General features: G+C 38.0%; 1 protein-coding gene across 1 annotated transcript in view; it reads left to right on the top strand.

Annotated features, from left to right (window-relative positions):
• MPP7 (membrane palmitoylated protein 7) overlaps window positions 1–15,071 on the top strand; it is a 226,725-nt gene extending 211,654 nt beyond the window's left edge. Inside the window, exons 13-17 of the mRNA XM_040248020.1 lie at window positions 1,046–1,126; window positions 7,539–7,632; window positions 9,345–9,453; window positions 10,517–10,660; window positions 12,172–15,071. Of these exons, the coding sequence (XP_040103954.1) occupies window positions 1,046–1,126; window positions 7,539–7,632; window positions 9,345–9,453; window positions 10,517–10,660; window positions 12,172–12,351 (608 nt within the window). The 3' untranslated portion in view covers window positions 12,352–15,071. The remainder of the gene's footprint in view (window positions 1–1,045; window positions 1,127–7,538; window positions 7,633–9,344; window positions 9,454–10,516; window positions 10,661–12,171) is intronic.
• Window positions 15,072–20,253: the final 5,182 nt, after the last annotated feature.

Here is a 20,253-nt window from a genome sequence, read left to right as displayed (position 1 = left end):
CAGCTAGCTGTCCAGCACTTGTGTCCTTCTGACTTTCGATTTCAGACTTGTGTTTGAAACTGCTTTTTCTTTTCTGTCCCCTGTCGCCTAATCGTTTCGTGTTACTCTCCCAACCTAGTTATTTCTCTTTGAAGGCAAACTTCACGCATCACCTCTTATTCTTCACAGCTTTTACATACGCCTTGTTTGCTCCAGGTTGTTCAGTATGTGCACACTGATTTGAATACGTAAGGTCTATGTTTCCCTGCTGGCTCAGACAGTAAAGAATCCACCTGCAATGCGGGAGACCTGGGTACGATCCCTGGGTTGGGAAGATTCCCCTGGAGGAGGGCATGGCAACCCACTCCACTTGGTGGGCTACAGTCCACGGGGTCGCAAAGAGTCAGACACCACTGAGCAACTGAGCACACAGCACCACACAATTCTTTGCAAGTTTTCAAAGACTTAAGGACCAACTGAGAATATACAGGGTTGCAGAGGGTCTTAACATGGTGCTGCCAGTCGTGCAAATTTACAATGGATAGCTAGGTTTGCACCTAAAATCAAGGTTCAAAGATTTTCTTTTATGGAAATTTAAATATTTATATTTAAATATAAATATTTAAAATTGAAGGGATCCCTATCCAGACTGTGTAATTCCACTTTTTTAAAGGTGAACCTATTTTTTAAGCTCTTCTGGATACTGTTACCTGTTAATGTACTCAAACAAACACTCTTGAGTATGTTTCATTGAAAACAAAGATTTCTGATCTTTTTAATGGCAAGGTGGGAATTTAAATTTGAAAAGTAGAAAAGTGACATACAAAAAATAATCATTAAAAAATAAAAAGTAGAAAAACCACCAGATAACTCCTAGCTTTTTCTTATGTACAGGTAACTCCCTAGTTTTTTCTTATGTACGACTTGACTAGAGATAATCTCTTTACTTGGGATGCATATGAAGTTCGATACACATTTTCAGTCTGTCTCATGGATTCAGGTCAGTTGTAGGAATGTTTCTATGGTGTTTTGTTGAGGGATGAATTTCTGTTATCCTGTCTTGCAGGTCCTGTCGGAGTAGGTTTGAATGAACTGAAACGAAAGCTGCTGATCAGTGACACACAGCACTATGGCGTGACAGTGCCCCGTAAGTTCTGGCCCGTTTCATGCTGCGCATGCTGGCCCAGCACTTACACAGCATGTGTGCTGCAAGCTGGTGGCCAGCATTCACAGCTAGCCTTCACCCCAGCCCTGGGGAGGACAGAGTGACCTTATCCACATTTTACAGAGGAGAAAACTGAGGCCTGAAAGTTCAGGGAAAAGCCCCAGATTACACAGGCAAGGCATTTGTTGATTTCAGCTTCCCACTCAGTTTCTATGGTGAATTTTAGCGCATGCATGACATTAATTATTACTTACAAGTTTTCTTCTAAATAGAAGTGTATTCTACTTCTTTAATTTCCAGAGTTTTCAACAAGCTTTAAGATCAGAAGGACCAAACTACAGAGAGCTAAAGGAGGCTTCTTGTAATATAAATGTTTCTTAATTACTTTTCATATTGTAGTCATTGACATATAGTAAAATGAGCTTTTCATGGCCATATAATCTGAATGCGGTAGGCTTCTTTTCAGGATAGAGAATAAGGTCTGTTTTTATAAAACTGGTTTTCACAGGCATGCTTACAAACGAAACATGATCCTGGAAGCATTTTGATATTCAGAATAAATGCCATTTAACTACTTAATAATTTGTTGATATTAGGGAGCCATCTAAAAGACTAGATTGAAATGTTGGCTTTTTGAGTGGTTTTAGTAATGTTTAAAAAAAAAAAAAGTTGTTTGTATATTGCCCTTAGCAGTGTTCTCCAGTTTTGGATGAGTTTGACTTTATTTTAAAATTATAGTTTTCTGTTACCTCATTACTACATTTTTCCAAGTTATTGTTCATAATCATTTTCAGCCATAAGTTATAGGGTTGCTAATTTCTACCAAAAGAGATGAAAGTAAAGGAAAAATGGAAATATGTAATTAAACCGTTTCTTTTTATTTTTCCTTTAATTATGCACTACTCTCACAAAAGCTGAATTGTAATATGCAAGTCATTAGAAAATTTTGAAAAACAATTAATAAGCTTACAAGTGAGTGATTACAGATGAATCCTAGAGGAAAACAGATTACAAAGGAAAAAACAAATTTAATAATTTACTAGTTTCTTCATTGCCTTTGTCTTATTTTGTCCTCCCAACAATGATATAAGATGGTCAATATCCCCATTTCAGAGAGGAGGAAACAGGTAAAAAGGATACTGTGACTTACCCAGAAGTTGTGTAGGCAATAATCGCACTTGATTTGAAACCAGGTTTCATGTTCTTCCTCCCATGTAACACTACACAAGCCTTTCCAGCTCCAGATCCTCTTTACTGTAGCCCAGTGAGTGTGTGCACTAAGTCACTTCAGTCGTGTCCAACTGTTTGCCACCCTATGAACTGTAGCCCACCAGCCTCCTCATGGGATTCTCCCGGCAAGACCACTAGAATGGGTTGCCATGCCCTCCTCCAGGGGATCTCCCCGACCCAGGAATTGAACCCACGTCTCTTAGGTCTCCTGCATCGGCAGGCGGGTTCTTTACCACTAGCACCACCTAGAGTAAAAACTAACTTCTTGTGAAGAGGATAAATCTTAATAAGAGTGTCTATCAAATGTAACCCTCCCCTGTAGTTTTGATATTATTCAAGGCACCTTGGACTTCCCTGGTGGTTCAGATGGTAAATAATCCACCTGCAATGCAGGAGACCCAGGTTCAACCCCTGGGTCGGGAGATTCCCTGGAGAAGGAAATGGCAACCCACTCAAGTATTGCCTGGAGAATTCCATGGACAGAGGAACCTTGTGGGCTACAGTTCATGGGGTCACAAAGAGTCACCACTGCACCTTGGACTCAGTGTATCCATCTATTAAAATATTATCTACATCTAAAGTTGTTACAGAAATGAACAACATCCAGAAGTGTTCTAGGGCTGAGACGCCCCAAAGAAATCCCTAGAGGGGTAATTATCCTTTTTAACAGGTGCTAATGTCAAAAGATCCCCAGAACAATGTTTTCCATACTTGCCTGATAATAAAGATCCCTTGAGATTCCAGAGAGATTCTCCTGGAGATCTGACAGAATTCCTGAAAATCTGTTCACAGACAGCATCTCAGGTGATTCACTGTATTAGACATGTGTGGGAAAACAGCCATAGTATCAAATGTGGAAGATTTAATTAATTAAAGAAGATATTTTTAAGAGCAGTTTTAGAATTTTAGATAGGTTTGGGCTCCCTAGGTGGCACTAGTGGTAAAGAATCTGCCAGGTGATGGTTGGGAAGCTCCCCTGGAGGAGGAAATGGCAACCCACTCCAGTATTCTTGCCTGGAAAATTCCATGGACAAAGGAGCCTCACGCTACCGTCCATGCAGTCTCAGAGAGTTGGACACAACTGAAGCGACTTAACACGCAGCAGGTAAAAGACTTTATTAGGCAGAGTCATGATTATTTGGAGAGAAATTGCTTTGATTATACCACCAGTATTCTGTTTGATGTTTAACTCCATAATCTCCATTCCCACAACCTCTTTTTCATCCTTTATATTGGTGATTTTCTCTTTTTGACTCAGTTTTTAAATTTTGTTTTCCTTTGTTTTCTAAAAATATTTTGTTAATTTCTGTTCTTTACTATTTTACATGTGAAAAGAATGTGTATTCTGCTATTACTGGATGTGATGCTACGTAGACATTAACTAGACCCAGGAAATTGGTAGTGGTGTTCAGATCACCTGTGTCTTGCTGACATTTTGTCTGGTCCTATCAAATGTTGCAAGAGAGGCATTGAAATCTCTTACTATGATTGTGAGATTATCCACTTCTCCATTTAACTCAGTCCAATTTTGCTTTGTTATTATGTATGTCGGAGAAGGCACTGGCAACCCACTCCAGTACTCTTGCCTGGAAAATCCCATGGATGGAGGAGCCTGGTAGGCTGCAGTCCATGGGGTTGCACAGAATACATTTATCTTTTATCATTTTAAAATATTCTTTTTTTCCTTGAGGAATCTTATCTAAGTAGCCACTTCAGCCTTCTTATGCTTAGTGTTTATATGGTATATCATCTTGTGTTTATTATCAACATATCCGTGTCTTTATATTTAATGTGTCTTTCCTGTAGACGTGTGGACAGTATGTACTGGGATCTTGCTTTTTCACCCATTCTATGGCTCTCTGCCTTTTAAGAGAAATATATAGACCATTAACATTTTTTGAATTGATGAAATGATTTAAGCCACACTTTTATTATTTGTTTTCCGTTTATTCCCTTTGTTTTTTAATTCCTTGTCTACTTTGTGATGGTGGTGTTTGAATGTTCTTTAGTATTCCATTTTAATTTACCTAGTGGCTCTCTGCTTATATCTCTTTGCATTGCTTTTTTACTGGTTGCTCTAGGGATTACAATATACATATATCTGACCATTCACAGTTTAAGTAACTTTGTGACATTTTACATAAAATATATAAAACTTGCAATTATGTAAGTCCCTATACCTCCACTTCTTTTTGTGTAGTTGTCAAATGTATTATATTTACATACATTGAAAACTCCAACGATAATATTATAACTTTCACTTTAAATCTGTTATATGTATTTTAAAGAACTTAAGCAGAAAAAAGTAGACTTCTATTTTTACTCAACTATGTATTCTTCCTGTTCTTTCTTTATTTCTGAAGATATGCTTCCTTCTTAACATTTCCTTTCAGTCTGAAAAAGTTCCTTGAATATTTCCTTTAGCACAGATCTGCTGATGAATTCTACTAGTTTTCCTTCATTCAAGAAAGTCTTTATTTTGCCTTTAATCCTGAAAGATATTTTGGTTGAAGGTCTTTGCTTTTAGTACCTTAAAGATATGATTTCATTGATGTTTATGCATATGGTAAGAAATCTGTAGTTACTGAACTCACGTGTCTATTCCCCGTGTATGTACTGTGATTTTGTTTTTGTTGTTGTTGTTGTTTTCTAGATGCTTTCAAGACTTTTTCTTTACTTTTCTTTCACTTTGAGTTGTTTGGATGTGCTATGTCCAAGTATTATGTCTTTGAATTTTTCCTGTTTGTGATTTGTTGAGTTCTGAAATTTGTAAGATGTATGTCTTTAATCAGATTTTAGCAGTTTGGGACATTATTTCTTCAAATACTTTAAGCCTCAGTCTTTTTCAATCTTTCTGGCATCCCCATTACACATCTGTTAGACATGTCAGTCAACATTTTCATACAGGTCTTAGGGCTCCATTTATTTTTTTTTTTTCAATTTTCTTTCTCTTGGTTGCCCAGATTTTATAATTCCTATTGATCTGTCTTCAAGTTCACTGGCTATTTCCCCTGTCATCTCCATTCTGCTATCGAGCCTATCTAGTGGTTGCTTTTTATAAAATATATTTCAGTTCTAAAATTTCCATTGTTTTCTTCTTTCTAGTTTCTATTTCTTTGCTAAGAATTCATGTTTTCATTCATTTCAGGTGTATTTTCCTTTACCTTATGAAGCATAGTTGCAACAGTTGCTTTAAAGTCTTTGATAGTTCTAACTTCTTGGTCATTCAGGGCTGTCTTCTATTATCTTTCCCTTTGAGAAATAAATGCCCATTTTTTTTCAGTTCTTTTATGTTGAATAATATAAAATTGCATCCGGGATATTATGAATGCTATGTTGTATTGACTCCAGATCCTGTTATAATATTCTGAAAAATGGTAATGTTTATAGTAAGCAAGTAACCAACTAGTTTTTGTTTAGACCATAAGTTTTATCTCATTGTCTGTAAATTATGGTTTAAATCACACTTCAATTTTCTAAGCTTTGCTATGTTGGTTTGAGTCTGCCCTGTCTTGTGCAGTTAAGGGATCAGCCTGCGACTTTATGTGACTAGCGCAGGTCTCAGCTCCACTCTCTATGCCTTCTGTACATTGGTTTGGGCATGTTCTGTGCTTCTACTACTTGTGGGTTAGGCTGAAGCTTGTGTATTCTAATCTTTGTTGTTTGTTGTTAAGCGTGTCAGACTTTTGCACCTGCATGGACGGTAGCCCACCAGGCACCTCTGTCTATGGGATTTCCCAGGCAAGAATACTGGAATGAGTTGCTGTTTCCTCCTTCAGGGTATCTTCCTGACCAGGGATTGAATCTGAGTCTCCCGCTTGGCAGGCAGATTCATTATCACCAAGCCCCCTGGGAAGCAATTCTAATCTTAGTTCACTTCTTAAAACTTTGCTGGTTGGAGTCTGGGCTTCATGTGCACAGCTTAGGGGTTATTCTTAGATTAGTGTTTATTTCTTCACAGGATTGGCGTATTTCCTTCTCCAGCTTTCTCCCTTCCTGGATTCCTTGCACAGTCTTCAATGCACAGGGGAGTTTTCTTCCTGGTTCCTTTCACCAGAAAGTCAGGGCTTCTGTTGGAATTTAGACACACATTCCTCCATACTACTCTGTGAACGAGCCCACCCATACGGCAAAGTGAAAGAAAGTGAAGGCACTCAGTCATGTCTGACTCTTTGCAGCCCCATGGACTGCAACCTACCAGGCTCCTCTGTCCATGGAATTTTCCAGGGAAGAGTACTGGAGTGGGTTGCCATTGCCTTTTCCAGGGGATCTTCCAACCTGGGGATCGAACCAGGGCCTCCCTCATTGCAGGCAGATGCTTTACCATCTGAGCCACCAGGGAAGTCCCCCACAGGGCAAAGCTAAAGGGAAATAAAAGTTAAACTCTCCCTTACTGAGGCTGACTCTTTTCCACAATCTACCTGCTTTGTTTTCAAAGTGCTCAAAACAAAAATAGATGTTTTGGGTTCAGAGTTTTTAGCTGTAATCAGGAGGGATGGACTGCAGTCAGTTTTATACTTGCCACCTCAGCACTGCAATTCCTGAGGGTTTTACTTTGGTTTTTAAAGTTAATTCTGTATTTTCTGCTCCATTATAATTCAGTAGGAAATAATTAGCCAAAATGACTAAAAAGTTTAGAAGTTCCCTTGTATTTCAAGAAGGTGTTTATAATTTTGCAAAGGAGAAATGAATAGAGGTCTTTGTTTAGTAAAGCAAACATTAATGGCATATCCTATGTACCATGTGTAAAATAAAATAATTTCAGAGTTTACCTTTCAATCTAGTGAGCAGTAAACTTGCTTCAATGAATAAAGAATCAATAAAATATGATAATAAGTGTATTATTTGCAAAAAAGGAACTTTTCCCTCAAATTTAAATACCATTTTATTTAATTGACATATTAATTCCCCTTCAGAATAATTAATGGCATAAACACAATGCAGCTCAATATTTAATCCACTCTCAAGTCAATATAACTTTTTAGTATTAGTGGAAAAATGGAATTAATGGGATTCCTATATTTTATTAGCTAATGTGCTTTTTTAAAGTTTTAAATCTTATTTATGAAAAATCCTTTAATCAAATACATAATTTCTTTTTTAGTATTTCTCTTAGGGTGGATGATGTAGATACTTTTTTGAACTCTTTTTAATTAAATCACAGATACCACCAGACCAAGAAGAAGCCAGGAGAGTGATGGTGTTGAATATATTTTCATTTCCAAGCATTTGTTTGAGACAGATGTACAAAATAACAAGTATGTGGAAGTTTTTTTGAAGAATTTTCATGAAACTACTGTTTTTAAGCATGTGGCCATATATGCAGTTATAAGCAATTCCATTTGAAGTGAATTTTCACTTTTATAATAATATTTGAAACTGATAAAATATAATTCAATTAGTGGTTATTACTAACCTTTGCCTTTAACTTTTCAATAACTTAGAGCTGTTGTGTATCTGGTTATGTTGAATGTGTACGGATTATTTTGAAGAGTAAGGGAGTGTTGCTAGTGTATTCCTGTCACCTCTTCCCATCCCACTAACTGAATCTTAACATAGAATTTGGATAGAACTTTATTTTAAAAACTAGTAACTGTGTAATAGATCCCTAGATACAATCTCGGGTGGCCTTGGCCTGTAATGGCTTGAAGCGGGGCTTGGTTCCCAGCTGGAGATGGGGCTGGGTCATGATGGTGGAAGCAGCAGATGGTAGCCACTAGACCAATGGTCAGTGACAAGGGCCCTGGCCCTTCGGCTTTGCGGAAAAGAATTTCCACAAAGACGGAAAGTAGTGAAGCAACTGAAGTATTTATTAACAGGAAAAAAGAGTACAGTATGATGTGTGGACAGACACGAGTGGCGAGAGAGTCACTGAGCTGCACACTCGTGGCAGTCTGAATTACTTTTATGGCGTTTTCTTCTGGGTTTCCTTTGACTAATCACTTTGATCTGCCTGGTTCACAGTCCCTATTTGGTATATCTCAGGATCCTTCCATGTGTGCACATGCATCTCTTAGCCAAGATGAATCCTACCACAAAGGCATATGGGTAGGAAACATGCCTTAACATAACTTCCCTTTGGCCTCCAAGAAGCCTTTTTGGCACGTGCATGGTCAGGGAGGTCTCCTGACTTTGAGAAATGTGTCATCAGGGCAGGGCCCAGACTCCTCCCTTAATTGCCCTGCTATTCTCCTCCTGGAGTTACAGTCAATAGGGAATGAATCTCCCAATCTCTTTATGCTGATGGTGGGGGGGAATGGGGGTGTGGGTAGGGCTCATCTACCTCCTGCCTCAGTTCCAGCATTTGCCACATTATCTCTGTCTCTCACTGGCTTTTCAAAAAGTTAAATAAAAAATAATGTTAAGCATCTTGCTTATACCGTAGCTTCATGCAAGCCCTAAGTCTCCCACCCCCAGGTTTTCCATTTGCTTAAGGATGAATATTTTAGGCTATCAGGGAGCAATGTGTGTATTAATGCAAGATTGTGGGATTTTATTGAAACATCAAAATGCTTTTTTCATGTTTGGCACAGTGATTTTGAGTTTTTATAGCACGTGATCAGCCGCCCTGGTTCCATTAGCCACCAGCCAGTCCCTCCTCATATGCTAAAGCTGAGCTTGGTGTGTAGTGAAATTTCAGTAGTTTCTATTGTTTGGTTTATTCACTGTTTTATTGCATTGCATTAGCTCTGAAAAAGAGGTGATGGAAAACATTAGAGTACTGCTGGACTAAAGTACTTCTTTCTGCTTAAGTGTAATACAAGCAAGTGTTACTGATTTGAAAAAGTAAAACAGAAGATTTTTTAGAAATTGACATTCTGAAGTACTTAGACCTAGTTATTTTATTAAAAACAGTTTGAAAATTACATGTTCAGCAAAACATCTTTTTTATATATGAATTACATCTGCCATATATATATGTGTGTGTGTATATATACATGTAATTCACAAATGATTCTAATTTCTACAGGTTTATTGAATATGGTGAATATAAAAACAACTATTATGGCACAAGTATAGACTCAGTTCGGTCTGTCCTGGCTAAAAACAAAGTTTGTTTGTTGGATGTTCAGCCTCATGTAAGTGAAGAGTGACCTAGTCAACACACTTCTAGCCCATCTGAGCATTTCATTATGGGGTAAATCTGAAATCTACTCACTTTGGGGATTTAGGTGCCTTTCCTAAGGTGACAAAAGCATTTAAATGTAATTTGAGATGGCTCTGCTGAAAAACAAAACAAAGCAAAACCCATGTTGTTAGAAGAAAGCCTGGAGATGTGTGTTTGTAACTCTTAGATTCAGTGTTTGCCAAGTATAATGACTCTTATTTATTCTATGTATTTTATATATAAAAATATATTACATTGTGTGTATAATGTATTCTCCTAAATGTATTATAAGTGTTTATAATTGTTGGCAACGGACATTTTGGTTCTTGGTCCTCTTTCATGGATTTTGGATCTATAATTAGCTTCGAAATGTAAAACCCTGATAAGAGCTGTGGGCGCCTCATAGGAGTTGTACAGGTGCTGGGTAGAGCTCACCTGGCACCCTGGGGACTTGGTACAGGTGGACTGAGAGACAGCGGGTGAAGCAGCTCACTTTCCTGTCTCACCATAGACCACCTCCATCAGCCCCCACCACCCCACCCCTGCAGAGGCCCACCCACAGCATGCTCCTCACTACCCGGGAGCAGTGCTGACTTCAAAGCAGGAGACTTGCCCCTGAAGGGGACTCTGAAGGCAGGATGAAAGAGAAGGGACACCTCATTCTGAGAGCAGGAGGAGGCTTAGATGGCATGGCTGGAAGACTTGCATGTAAAGACAGTTAACTCATAGCATCTTTTGGGTATTAGATCTAAGAACTAGCTTTTTGGTATTTTTAGCTGCTTCTACTCAAGATTTAATGATGGCATATTTCAAAGCATTTCAAAGACAGGTTACATTCTCCATTTGTCCAGAGGTATCTAATAGCATTTAATTGTCAACAAATGATTGAACAATAATATAGTGAAAGGCCTGCTAACCTTAATTAGGAAATAATTTTAAGGAATTTTCTCCTTAGAAAGAAAATTCAGTTTTACTACAAAACATACTCCTGATATTAGGAAGAAATGAAAGAAAATGTATTTCCTTCCTTGCAGACGGTGAAGCACTTAAGGACACTAGAATTTAAGCCATTTGTGATATTTATAAAGCCTCCATCAATAGAGCGTTTGAGGGAGACAAGAAAAAATGCAAAGATTATCTCAAGCAGAGACGACCAAGGTGCCGCAAAGCCCTTTACGGTGAGTATTAGGGTGCTTTACTGAAAATATATAAGCAGGAGTTAAAGTCATATATGCAGTAGTGACCACATTAAGGAGAGAGATGAGGCTGTGGTCCAGACATCCAGGCAGGACAGAACTGCATAGATTTTAAGTGATTACCTTGATTGTTTTTTCTGCCATTGTGAATGGATCTTCATATTACATTGACTCAAAACCTATTTTGTATGCTTTTATGCATACTTATAAAATTTCTGAAGGCACATGTAAAAAAACCACTGAGTTTTCAACTAGCCTTATTTTTAAAGGGGAAAATACCAGTTGGTTACTATTACTCATTAATAGTCTAGATGAAAATTTAATAATTTGCCTTTTGTACCAACATCATATATAGCATAATAAAAGAAAAAGCATCATTTGGGGTATAGGACAAATAGACTCGTATTGTTCAATTTGTATTTCCTTTGACTGTTGTTAGAAATGGCACCTGAAACTTTCACAACATTGTTGATGGGCTATACTCCAATATAAAATAAAAGGTTTAAAAAAGAAATCACAGCTGTGGTGGGTTAATGATTAGAATGACTGGCATGGTCTCTGTTTTTTTGTTTTTAACCTTGAGACAGTGTATTATACTTTAGGATCAAGAGAATGGCAGAAGCATTTTTTCCCCTCCCTCTTTTAAGTAACTCATCTTTAACCTTAGTCCGTATTAATCTATAAACTGTTAATTGTGGGTATCAAATACACATGATGTTTTTGATTTCCAGTATTTTTAAAATATCTTTTTTTCAAAAGTACTGACAGTATACAACCATACTAAGTAGGTACTGTTATATGATGTTAATTACTCAGGGCTCTGGATTAACACTAAAATTAAAATCTCTGTTGTGAAAATCTGTGACCTTGAGATATCGACTCTGAAATGACTTCAGGATGTCACAGTATAAAGAATTACTGTATTATTTATTACAGTCTTTTACAATGTAAAGGTTTCTCAATGAAGATAATAAACGATAACATAGTCCAAAGATTTAACTCACATTTATGTATATGGTCTTGCTATATAACCAACTAAAATTTTTCCTGGTTTCAAAAATGTATGGAGGGCCCCTTACCCACTTGTACTGAAACAAAGGAGATGGTATACATGTCCTTTCATAAATGTATCCAACTCTGAAAAAGTAGTTTTGCTTATACATTCCTTGCCATGAATAAATGTGGACAATGCAGGCAAAGCATCAGGATAAACACTTCTACTTTTAATACTGAAACATCCCTGTAATGATAAGTGACTAGTTATCCTGAAAGGTGGGAGTTTTGACTCTTGTCAGAGCAGTTTTAGTTACAAGCAAATAGAGAATATTAGAAATTATGGCTTCTGAAGAATTTACAGTTAAAGAGGGTAATTTTCTTTCAGGGCTGAGGTGAAATAGTGAACACAGAACAGCGTTAGATAAACCAGTTGTGTAATAACTGCACTGATGTGATGGAACTGCCTGGTTAACCAATTCTATTTAATACTTTTGTAGGAAGATGACTTTCAAGAAATGATTAAATCTGCCCAGATAATGGAGAGTCAGTATGGTCATCTTTTTGACAAAACTATAGTAAATGATGACCTTGCTGTGGCCTTCAATGAGCTGAAAACAACTTTTGACAAATTGGAGACAGATACTCATTGGGTTCCAGTGAGCTGGTTACATTCATAACTAAGGGAAGTTTCCATAATTATCTTTTTTTTTTTTGTAGAGTGCATGATTAAATCAGTTACCATTTTGGTGGTAGGGTTTTTTTTAATCTATATCACTGTTAGAGATGTGCAATCTTGGTTAAAATTGAATGTTGGTTTTGTATCTTTTTATAGTCTTATTTCAAACACAGTGTTTGAGTATAAGATCCAGAATTAAAATGTGCACAGTACTGTATTCTGAGCAGAGCTTTGAACCGTCTGGCTGTCTTGAGTACAAAGCTCTACCTCCAAGAGGAGGTGGAACTTTTTATAGAAAGTCTCAGCTAGAGTATACACATGGGCATCCAGTGCTTCTGCGGGTCTCAGATGTGGTCACTGCCTTTGCCGTTTGCATGTTAGCCTTTGAAGATGATAAGTTTACAGCTTTGAGCACCTCCAGACAAGACAGCTTAGGTGTACTTTGGGTGGATCATCATAGATGCACCTGGACTGGCAGTAAGGTGGAGTCCTCTTACTATCTTAAAAGTGCAACATTTTCTCTTACATAGACACAGTATAGTCACAGTGTGTGCACTCAGGAATCTCTCTTTAAAGGAATTACTGAAAATCTGTCTTAGCGAGTGGCCTTCGTGTTATAGTTTGAGAAGGCTTTGTGAGTACATATACTAGTGACTCAATAAATGTTTAATAAGGGAGGGTAGGCTTTGAAAATTATTACATATGAAACTAAAAACCTTTCCTTGTTAGAATGGTGATTACATACTCAAAAGCACTGATTACAAAGGACAATTTTATTTATAAATTCTCAGACATTTCTTTCTGGACTCACCAGAAATTCTGGAGCCAGTTATCTGACTTTGCATTTTCCCAGTAGATTACAAGAATGAATCCTATTCTAAATGTAGGTTTTACATGTTACTGATACAGTTAAAGAAAATGTGACCATTTCCCCAAATATGTGCAGTTATCACTATATTTAAATTTCACTATAAATTGTATTTTAGAAAACTGTTCATGTAATGGTAACTTACTTCTTTGTCATCAAAATATTTCTTTACATTGGCCAGATACCATCCTAATCTTGCTGTTTTTAAAGAAGTTTAAGAAAGACTCTCACATTGTAAATAGGTAGATGGGATCTCTCATTTTTCTTTGATACTACTGACCTTCAGCGAGTAAATTATACAGCTCAAAATACTACAAATGTGCATAGTTGCATAAGAGAATATGCGTCCCATTCTTGCATGCAGTAAGGCCCTGCCAATCAGAGAATCATTGTATCTGTGACTTTTAAACAGAAAAAAAAAATATTTTTGTTGATTTCTAAAGAGAGTTTAGATGTCCTGTTTAAAGAAAAATAGTGTAGTGAAATTTTATATATTTATGAAATATTTGAAAGGCATATTTTTTTAATTATCAAATGAGGCTATTCATAAAACAAATTGTATGTAAAGATGTCGTTAATTTAAAATAGTTTTTAAAATCAGGGTCAACATTCCATGTAAATATTTTGACCTTTGTTTGTACTCAGATCCACATGTGTGCTCTGTGCACATCTGATGGCATGACTCACTGGTTTCCTTCATACATGTGAGATTTCATACCTGATACACACTCGTAGCTAAATAGTTAGATAACCAATGTTACCTGACAACCTAATCCAAACAGCAAATTCTAAGTTAATTAAGTAAACAGCAACCAATTCAGTTTAAAAAGAGGTTTGGGGTTTCCAAGTCTAATACTGAAGCCATACTTCTTGGTTGTGTGGCTGGTCTAAGAAAGTACAAGTTTCCTTGGATGGTTTGGGTAGTATTCTTTTTGAACACTGATTGAAATTTCCAGTACATTGCCTTTCTAGGAAATGAATTATAATTTAGGTAGTCCGAATTCTTTGTTCAGAAATAGAACATGGTTTGTTTTTGTTTTTTGCCTCAATTCTTTACTGTGGAGGTAGAGAGTGTGTGATAACAATGGAGTCCCTTTTGGTGGTGGGGGTGGTGATGGAGGTGTTATAAAAATATAATTGTCCAATCTCTCTCCCTTTTTACACTAGAGCTGAAAAGTATTTTTTTAAATAATGGAAAAGGGGCAATTCAGCAATTTGAAAACTCTTTCATCAGTAGTACACATATGTGGTCTTGCTAGTGACGTCTCCATAGCCACCTTGATGCTTAGAAAGATATTCCGTTCTTTTTAATTTAGTAAGGCTAGTAGCTCCATGGGCTTGGGGATAAATGTTGCAAAGGGCCCTTGATCCTGTACTTGGTGTACCCCTGGCTTCCTCTTGAGGGAGGAGAGACTTGGTTCTTTAGGCAGCCTGCTCTCAAGACAATGTCAGTCACTATTTGAGAGAACAGGAATATTTATTTTTTTAAGTCCAAATATTTAATATCCAAGATTAAGAAGATAACTCTGTATTCCCATCAATAACAAACTGGAATCTGTTTGCTTTTTCTTTTTTTAGGTGAAATTGAAATACCATTTTTTACCATTATTTTACTTACCAGTATAGACATTATTGATATCTTTAAGGCTGACCTTCCTGGTATCATGTTATCATGTAATGACTGAATGTATCTAAATTGTAATAATTTAAAATTGACAAGCATATAAAGCAAAACTATGTTATTAAAAGTTTCCTGAAGATACAGATTTTTATTATTTATTTTCTTTTGACTAGAAAGAGTTTATAAATAAAGGGAATGGAAAACCTTTGAGCGTAATAAAGTATCTTCAAATACTTTCTTGAAGATTGCTCTTGCACTTGGTATCTCCTTCACTGTTTCTGATGGTAGAACAAGTTGTTTTTTTACTGACACCACATGATTTGAACTGCTTCTGTCTAAAACAAAATTTCATATTTGTTTCAGACATTAATTGGTTTCATCAAAGTTGTTGGAGAGATGAAATCCACTAGCCTCAATCTTACTCAGTCCAGCCAATCAAAGATGTGGAGGAAAAAATGGGATGGTTGATCCCAGCCTTTCCACGGTGGAAACACCCCGCCCCTACTCCTCCCATCAGGAATGGAGCATTACCCATGTCCTCTGCCTGAGTTGGAGGTGGAAGTGAAAGTGTTAGTCACTCAGTCGTGTCCAATTTTTGTGACCCCACAGACTGTAGCCCGCCAGGCTCCTCTGTCCATGGGATTCTCCAGGCAAGAATACTGGAGTGGGTTGCCATTTCCTTCTCCAATGCATGAAAGTGAAAAGTGAAAGTGAAAACGCTCAGTCGCGTCCGACCCTTAGTGACCCCATGGACTGCAGCCCACCAGGCTCCTCCATCCATGGAATTTTCCAGGCAAGAGTACTGGAGTGGGGTGGCACTGTCACCTCTTACAGACAAGCTAATTAGCTTTGGCCTGGCTTCAGTGGTTGAGCCCATTAGCCCAGCCCTGCTTCCAGTGACACATGACCATGGGATCTGGAGCGATTTGTTAAGTTTGGCTTTGCCTATTATTAGTTTTTACTAGCGTGTGAGGTGCAACTGTGTGGTAGTTTGAGCATTCTTTGGCATTGCCTTTCTTTGGGATTGGAATGAAAACTGACCTTTTGCAGTCCTGTGGCCACTGCTGAGTTTTCCAAATTTGCTGGCATATTGAGTGCAGCACTTTCACAGCATCATCTTTCAGGATTTGAAAGAGCTCAACTGGAATTCCATCACTTCCACTAGCTTTGTTCGTAGTGATGTTTCCTAAGGCCCACTTGACTTCACATTCCAGGATATCTGGCTCTAGGTGAGTGATCACACCATTGTGATTATCTTGGTCGTGAAGATCTTTTTTGTACAGTTCTTCTGTGTATTCTTGCCACCTTTTCTTAATAGCTTCTGCTTCTGTTAGGTCCCTACCATTTCTGTCCTTTATCGAGCCCATCTTTGCATGAAATGTTCCCTTGGTATCTCTAATTTTCTTGAAGAGATCTCTAGTCTTTCCCATTCTATTGTTTTCCTTTATTTCTTTGCATTGATCTCTGAGGAAGGCCTTCTTATCTCTCCTTGCTACTCTCTGGAACTCTGCATTCAAATTGGCATATCTTTCCTTTTCTCCTTTGATTTTTGCTTCCCATCTTTTCACAGCTATTTGTAAGGCCTCCTCAGACAGCCATTTTGCTTTTTTGCATTTCTTTTTCTTGGGGATGGTCTTGATTCCTGTCTGTTGTACAGTGTCACGAACCTCCATCCATAGTTCATCAGGCACTCTATCAGATCTAGTCCCTTAAATCTGTCACTTCCACTGTATAGTCATAAGGGATTTGATTTAGGTCATACCTGAATGGTCTAGGGGCTTCCCTGGTGGCTCAGAGGTTGAAGCGTCTGCCTGCAATGCAGGAGACCCAGGTTCGATCCCTGGGTCGGGAAGATCCCCTTGAGAAGAAAATGTCAACCCACTCCCGTATCCTTGCCTGGAGAATCCCATGGACAGAATAGCCTGGTGGGCTACAGTCCATGGGGTCACAAAGAGTCGGACACGACTGAGCGACTTCACTTTCACTTTGAATGGTCTAGCGGTTTTCTCCACTTTCTTCAATTTCAGTCTGAATTTGGTAATAAGGAGTTCATGATCCAAGCCACAGTCAGCTCCCAGTCTGCTTTTGGTGGTCCTCAACAGGAAAGTGAACCACGTTTTATCTTTAGCCACTGATAGGGAATATATCTGATATCAACTGAAAGAAGTGTCCCTTAACTGTATTCATGCCCCTTCCTAGACTGCTACACCTTTCCAGATGCTTGCTCACTTGCATTTCGTTATCTGGAGGGCAAGGAATATTGTACTTTTATAACAGCTCTTATTCACATATACCTACATGGGCTACATCATCAAACATCTGTAGGATTTATATACAGTTTCATTTAATCCTCATAACTACATTATACAGTAATAGTACCTTATATGGAAGTATAGTGCCTTATATAGAAGTGTGGGCTTATGTGCCTTGCCCAAGGTAACAGGGGTGATGAGTAAGGATCGGGGTTCAATTGTGGTCAGGCTCCTCCAACACCAGGATGTTTTCACTGCACTGCTTGCTGGTGTTGCTATAACTTGAGCCAATTCTGGAAATAGGTGAGATTTGGTAATTAGGAGTGATTATTCATCCTTTTTATGCATAGGCAATTTACAAAGAGTTTTCTCAGAACACTGTTGCTTTAGTCAGATAGCTCTTGATTTCTCTGTGCCTCTATTGTGGGCTAATCTTCAAACAGCCTGGTGTGCTGCGCGGTTCAAGGTGTTGCAGAGAGTCAGACATGACTGAGAGACTGAACTGAACTTCAAACAATGACTATTATCAAAAGCATACAAAAAAGTTAGCATAATATGCAATTTTTCTGTTTTGTCTGAGTCCTAGTCCTTAATGATGGAGCATGATTTGTCTAATCACTTGTGATAATCTCCTCTCCACCAGGATTGATCTGAGTTGGTCCAGCCACTCGATTCCAGGTAATGTCTGTCAGAGGAGTTGTGAGTTGAGTTGTTTCCTTGGTTGAAGCAAACACCTGCAAGAGGTTAAAATCCTCTATGCTCCTGCCCCCATTCCTCCTGTTTGAGATGCTTCTATTACATTGTGGTGCTTAACAAGATGACAGCCAGAATTCTAACCCTAAATCAATGGATGAAAAAGGTCAATCTATAAATGAGTGAGTAAAAACGAAGATCCTAAATCCATAACGTCACTGAGCTGTTGAAAAAGTCTTTGGGACCTCTTTCCTCTAATTACTGAATAAACAATGTTTTTTTTAATGTATTTTTAATTGAAGGATAATTTCTTTATAATGTTGTGTTGGTCTCTGCCATGCAACACCATGAATCAGCCACAAGTATACATATGGCTTCTCACTCTGAAACCTCCCTCCCACCCCCCACCTGACCCTCTAGGCTGTTAGAGGACCAGGTTGAGCTCCCTGTGTTATTCAACAACTTAAAATGAAAAGACAACCCTCAGGGTGGGAGAAAATAATTGCAAATGAAACTGACAAAGGATTAATCTTCAAAATATATAAGCATCTAATTAAGCTCAATATCAGATAAACATGAAGCTCAATATCAGAAAAACAAATAACCCAATAAAAAAAAAAACTGGCAGAAGACCTAAACAGACATTTCTCCAAAGACGACATGCAGATGGCCAACAGACACATGAAAAAATGCTCAACAGTGCTCATTATTAGCAGAATGCAAATCAAGACAATGTTATTTTATGCTCTGTTGGTGGGGATGTAAATTGGTGTAGCCACTATGGAAATCGGTAGGGGGGGTGTTCCTCAAAAAAATGGAAATTGAGCTACCATATGAGCCAGCAGTCCCACTCCTAGGCATATATCTGAAGGAAATGAAATCACTATTTTTAAAAGAGATCTGCACCGCGACTTTCCACATGCACTGCAAGATTATTCACAGCAGCTGAGACAAGGAAACAACATGTCCATCAACAGATGAATGAAGAATCTAGGGGATGTATATATACACATTTACATACACGTAAAAAGGAATGATATTCAATGGTAAAAAAAATAGGTAAATTCTGCCTTTTGTGATGTATCTTGAAGGCATTATTCTAAGTAAAATAGATCAGAGAAAGACAAATAACTATATGTGGTGCTAGAGAAGACTCTTGAAAGTCCTTTGGACAGAAAGGAGATCAGTCCATCCTAAAGGAAATCAACCATGAATATTCATTGGAGGGACTGATGCTGAAGCTGAAGCTCCAATAGTTTGGCCGCCTGATGCAAAGGGCTGACTCACTGGAAAAGACCCTGAAAGACTGAAGGTAGGAGAAGGGGGTGGCAGAGGATGAGATGGTTAGATGACATCACTGACTCAATGGATGTGAGTTTAAGCAAACTCACAGAGATAGTGAAGGACAGGGAAGCCTGGTGCACTGCAGATCATGGAGCTGCCAAGAGTTGGATCCAACAGAGCGACTGAACAACAATCACTTGTATAAGGCATCTACAAGAGCTGAACTCAGAAATAGAAAGTAGAATGGTAGTTACCAGGGGTTGGATGGAAAAGAGGGGGTGTTGGTCAGAAGGCACAAGCTTCCAGGTATGAGATGAGTAAGTTCTGGGGATGTGATGGCATGGTGACTATGGTTAACAACACTGTATTACATGCTTGAAAGTAGCTAAAAGAGTAGATCTTAAATGTTATTAACACACACACAAGGTAATTAGGTGATGGAAGTGTTAAATAACTTTATTGTGGTAATCATTTCACCATATATACATATATCAAGCCATCACACTGTACATGTTAAACTTAGACAACTTTATGTTAATTATATCAAAACTGGAGAAGATGTTCTCTTAAAAGTGTTACTATTAGGTTGCTGTTTGCTTGCTGCTGGAAGCATTCCTAATGGAAAGCAGTATCCATGACCACCCAGGCCACTCCCAGTGTCTGCATCACTTACCAAAAATGTCACTTGTCCTGCAATGAAGCATTGAACCTTAAAACATTCTGTAACTTGTAGCATAAAATAAAGCAAGAGACTCCATTTACATTTTCTTTTGCTTGTGGTCCGCTTTTTTTTTTTCCTTCTTCCACAATATAACATTTAAGTTTGGGGAAAGTTGTTCTGTGTTTTGGGATTTACAAATTGATCATGGTTGTGAGTCTACAATTTTGGCAAAGTGATATCTCTGTGATTAAATTTGACCTGGGCACTAAGTAATACCTGAAGGTTCCATTTGTCACGCCCCTGCCCTGTGCCAGGCACTCTGCTTGTTAGTAGTAGGTGACCTGTTTGTGATCATCAGCTCTACTTAAACAGATAAAGGACCTAAATAGAAATATGTTTAAATAACAATGGCTACAAAACAATATAATTACTGTACATGCTAATGAAAGCTATATAGCATAAAGTAATAACTGAGGAAAATATACTGCTCTTAGGAACCTAGAAGATACCAAAACAGCTGAGGA

The sequence above is a fragment of the Oryx dammah genome, unplaced genomic scaffold, assembly GCF_014754425.2.
Source record: "Oryx dammah isolate SB20612 unplaced genomic scaffold, SCBI_Odam_1.1 HiC_scaffold_10, whole genome shotgun sequence".
NCBI classification, from domain to species: domain Eukaryota; kingdom Metazoa; phylum Chordata; class Mammalia; order Artiodactyla; family Bovidae; genus Oryx; species Oryx dammah.
The sequence above is the reverse complement of the archived record's forward strand: the minus strand, read 5'-3'. Positions and strand labels throughout refer to the sequence as shown.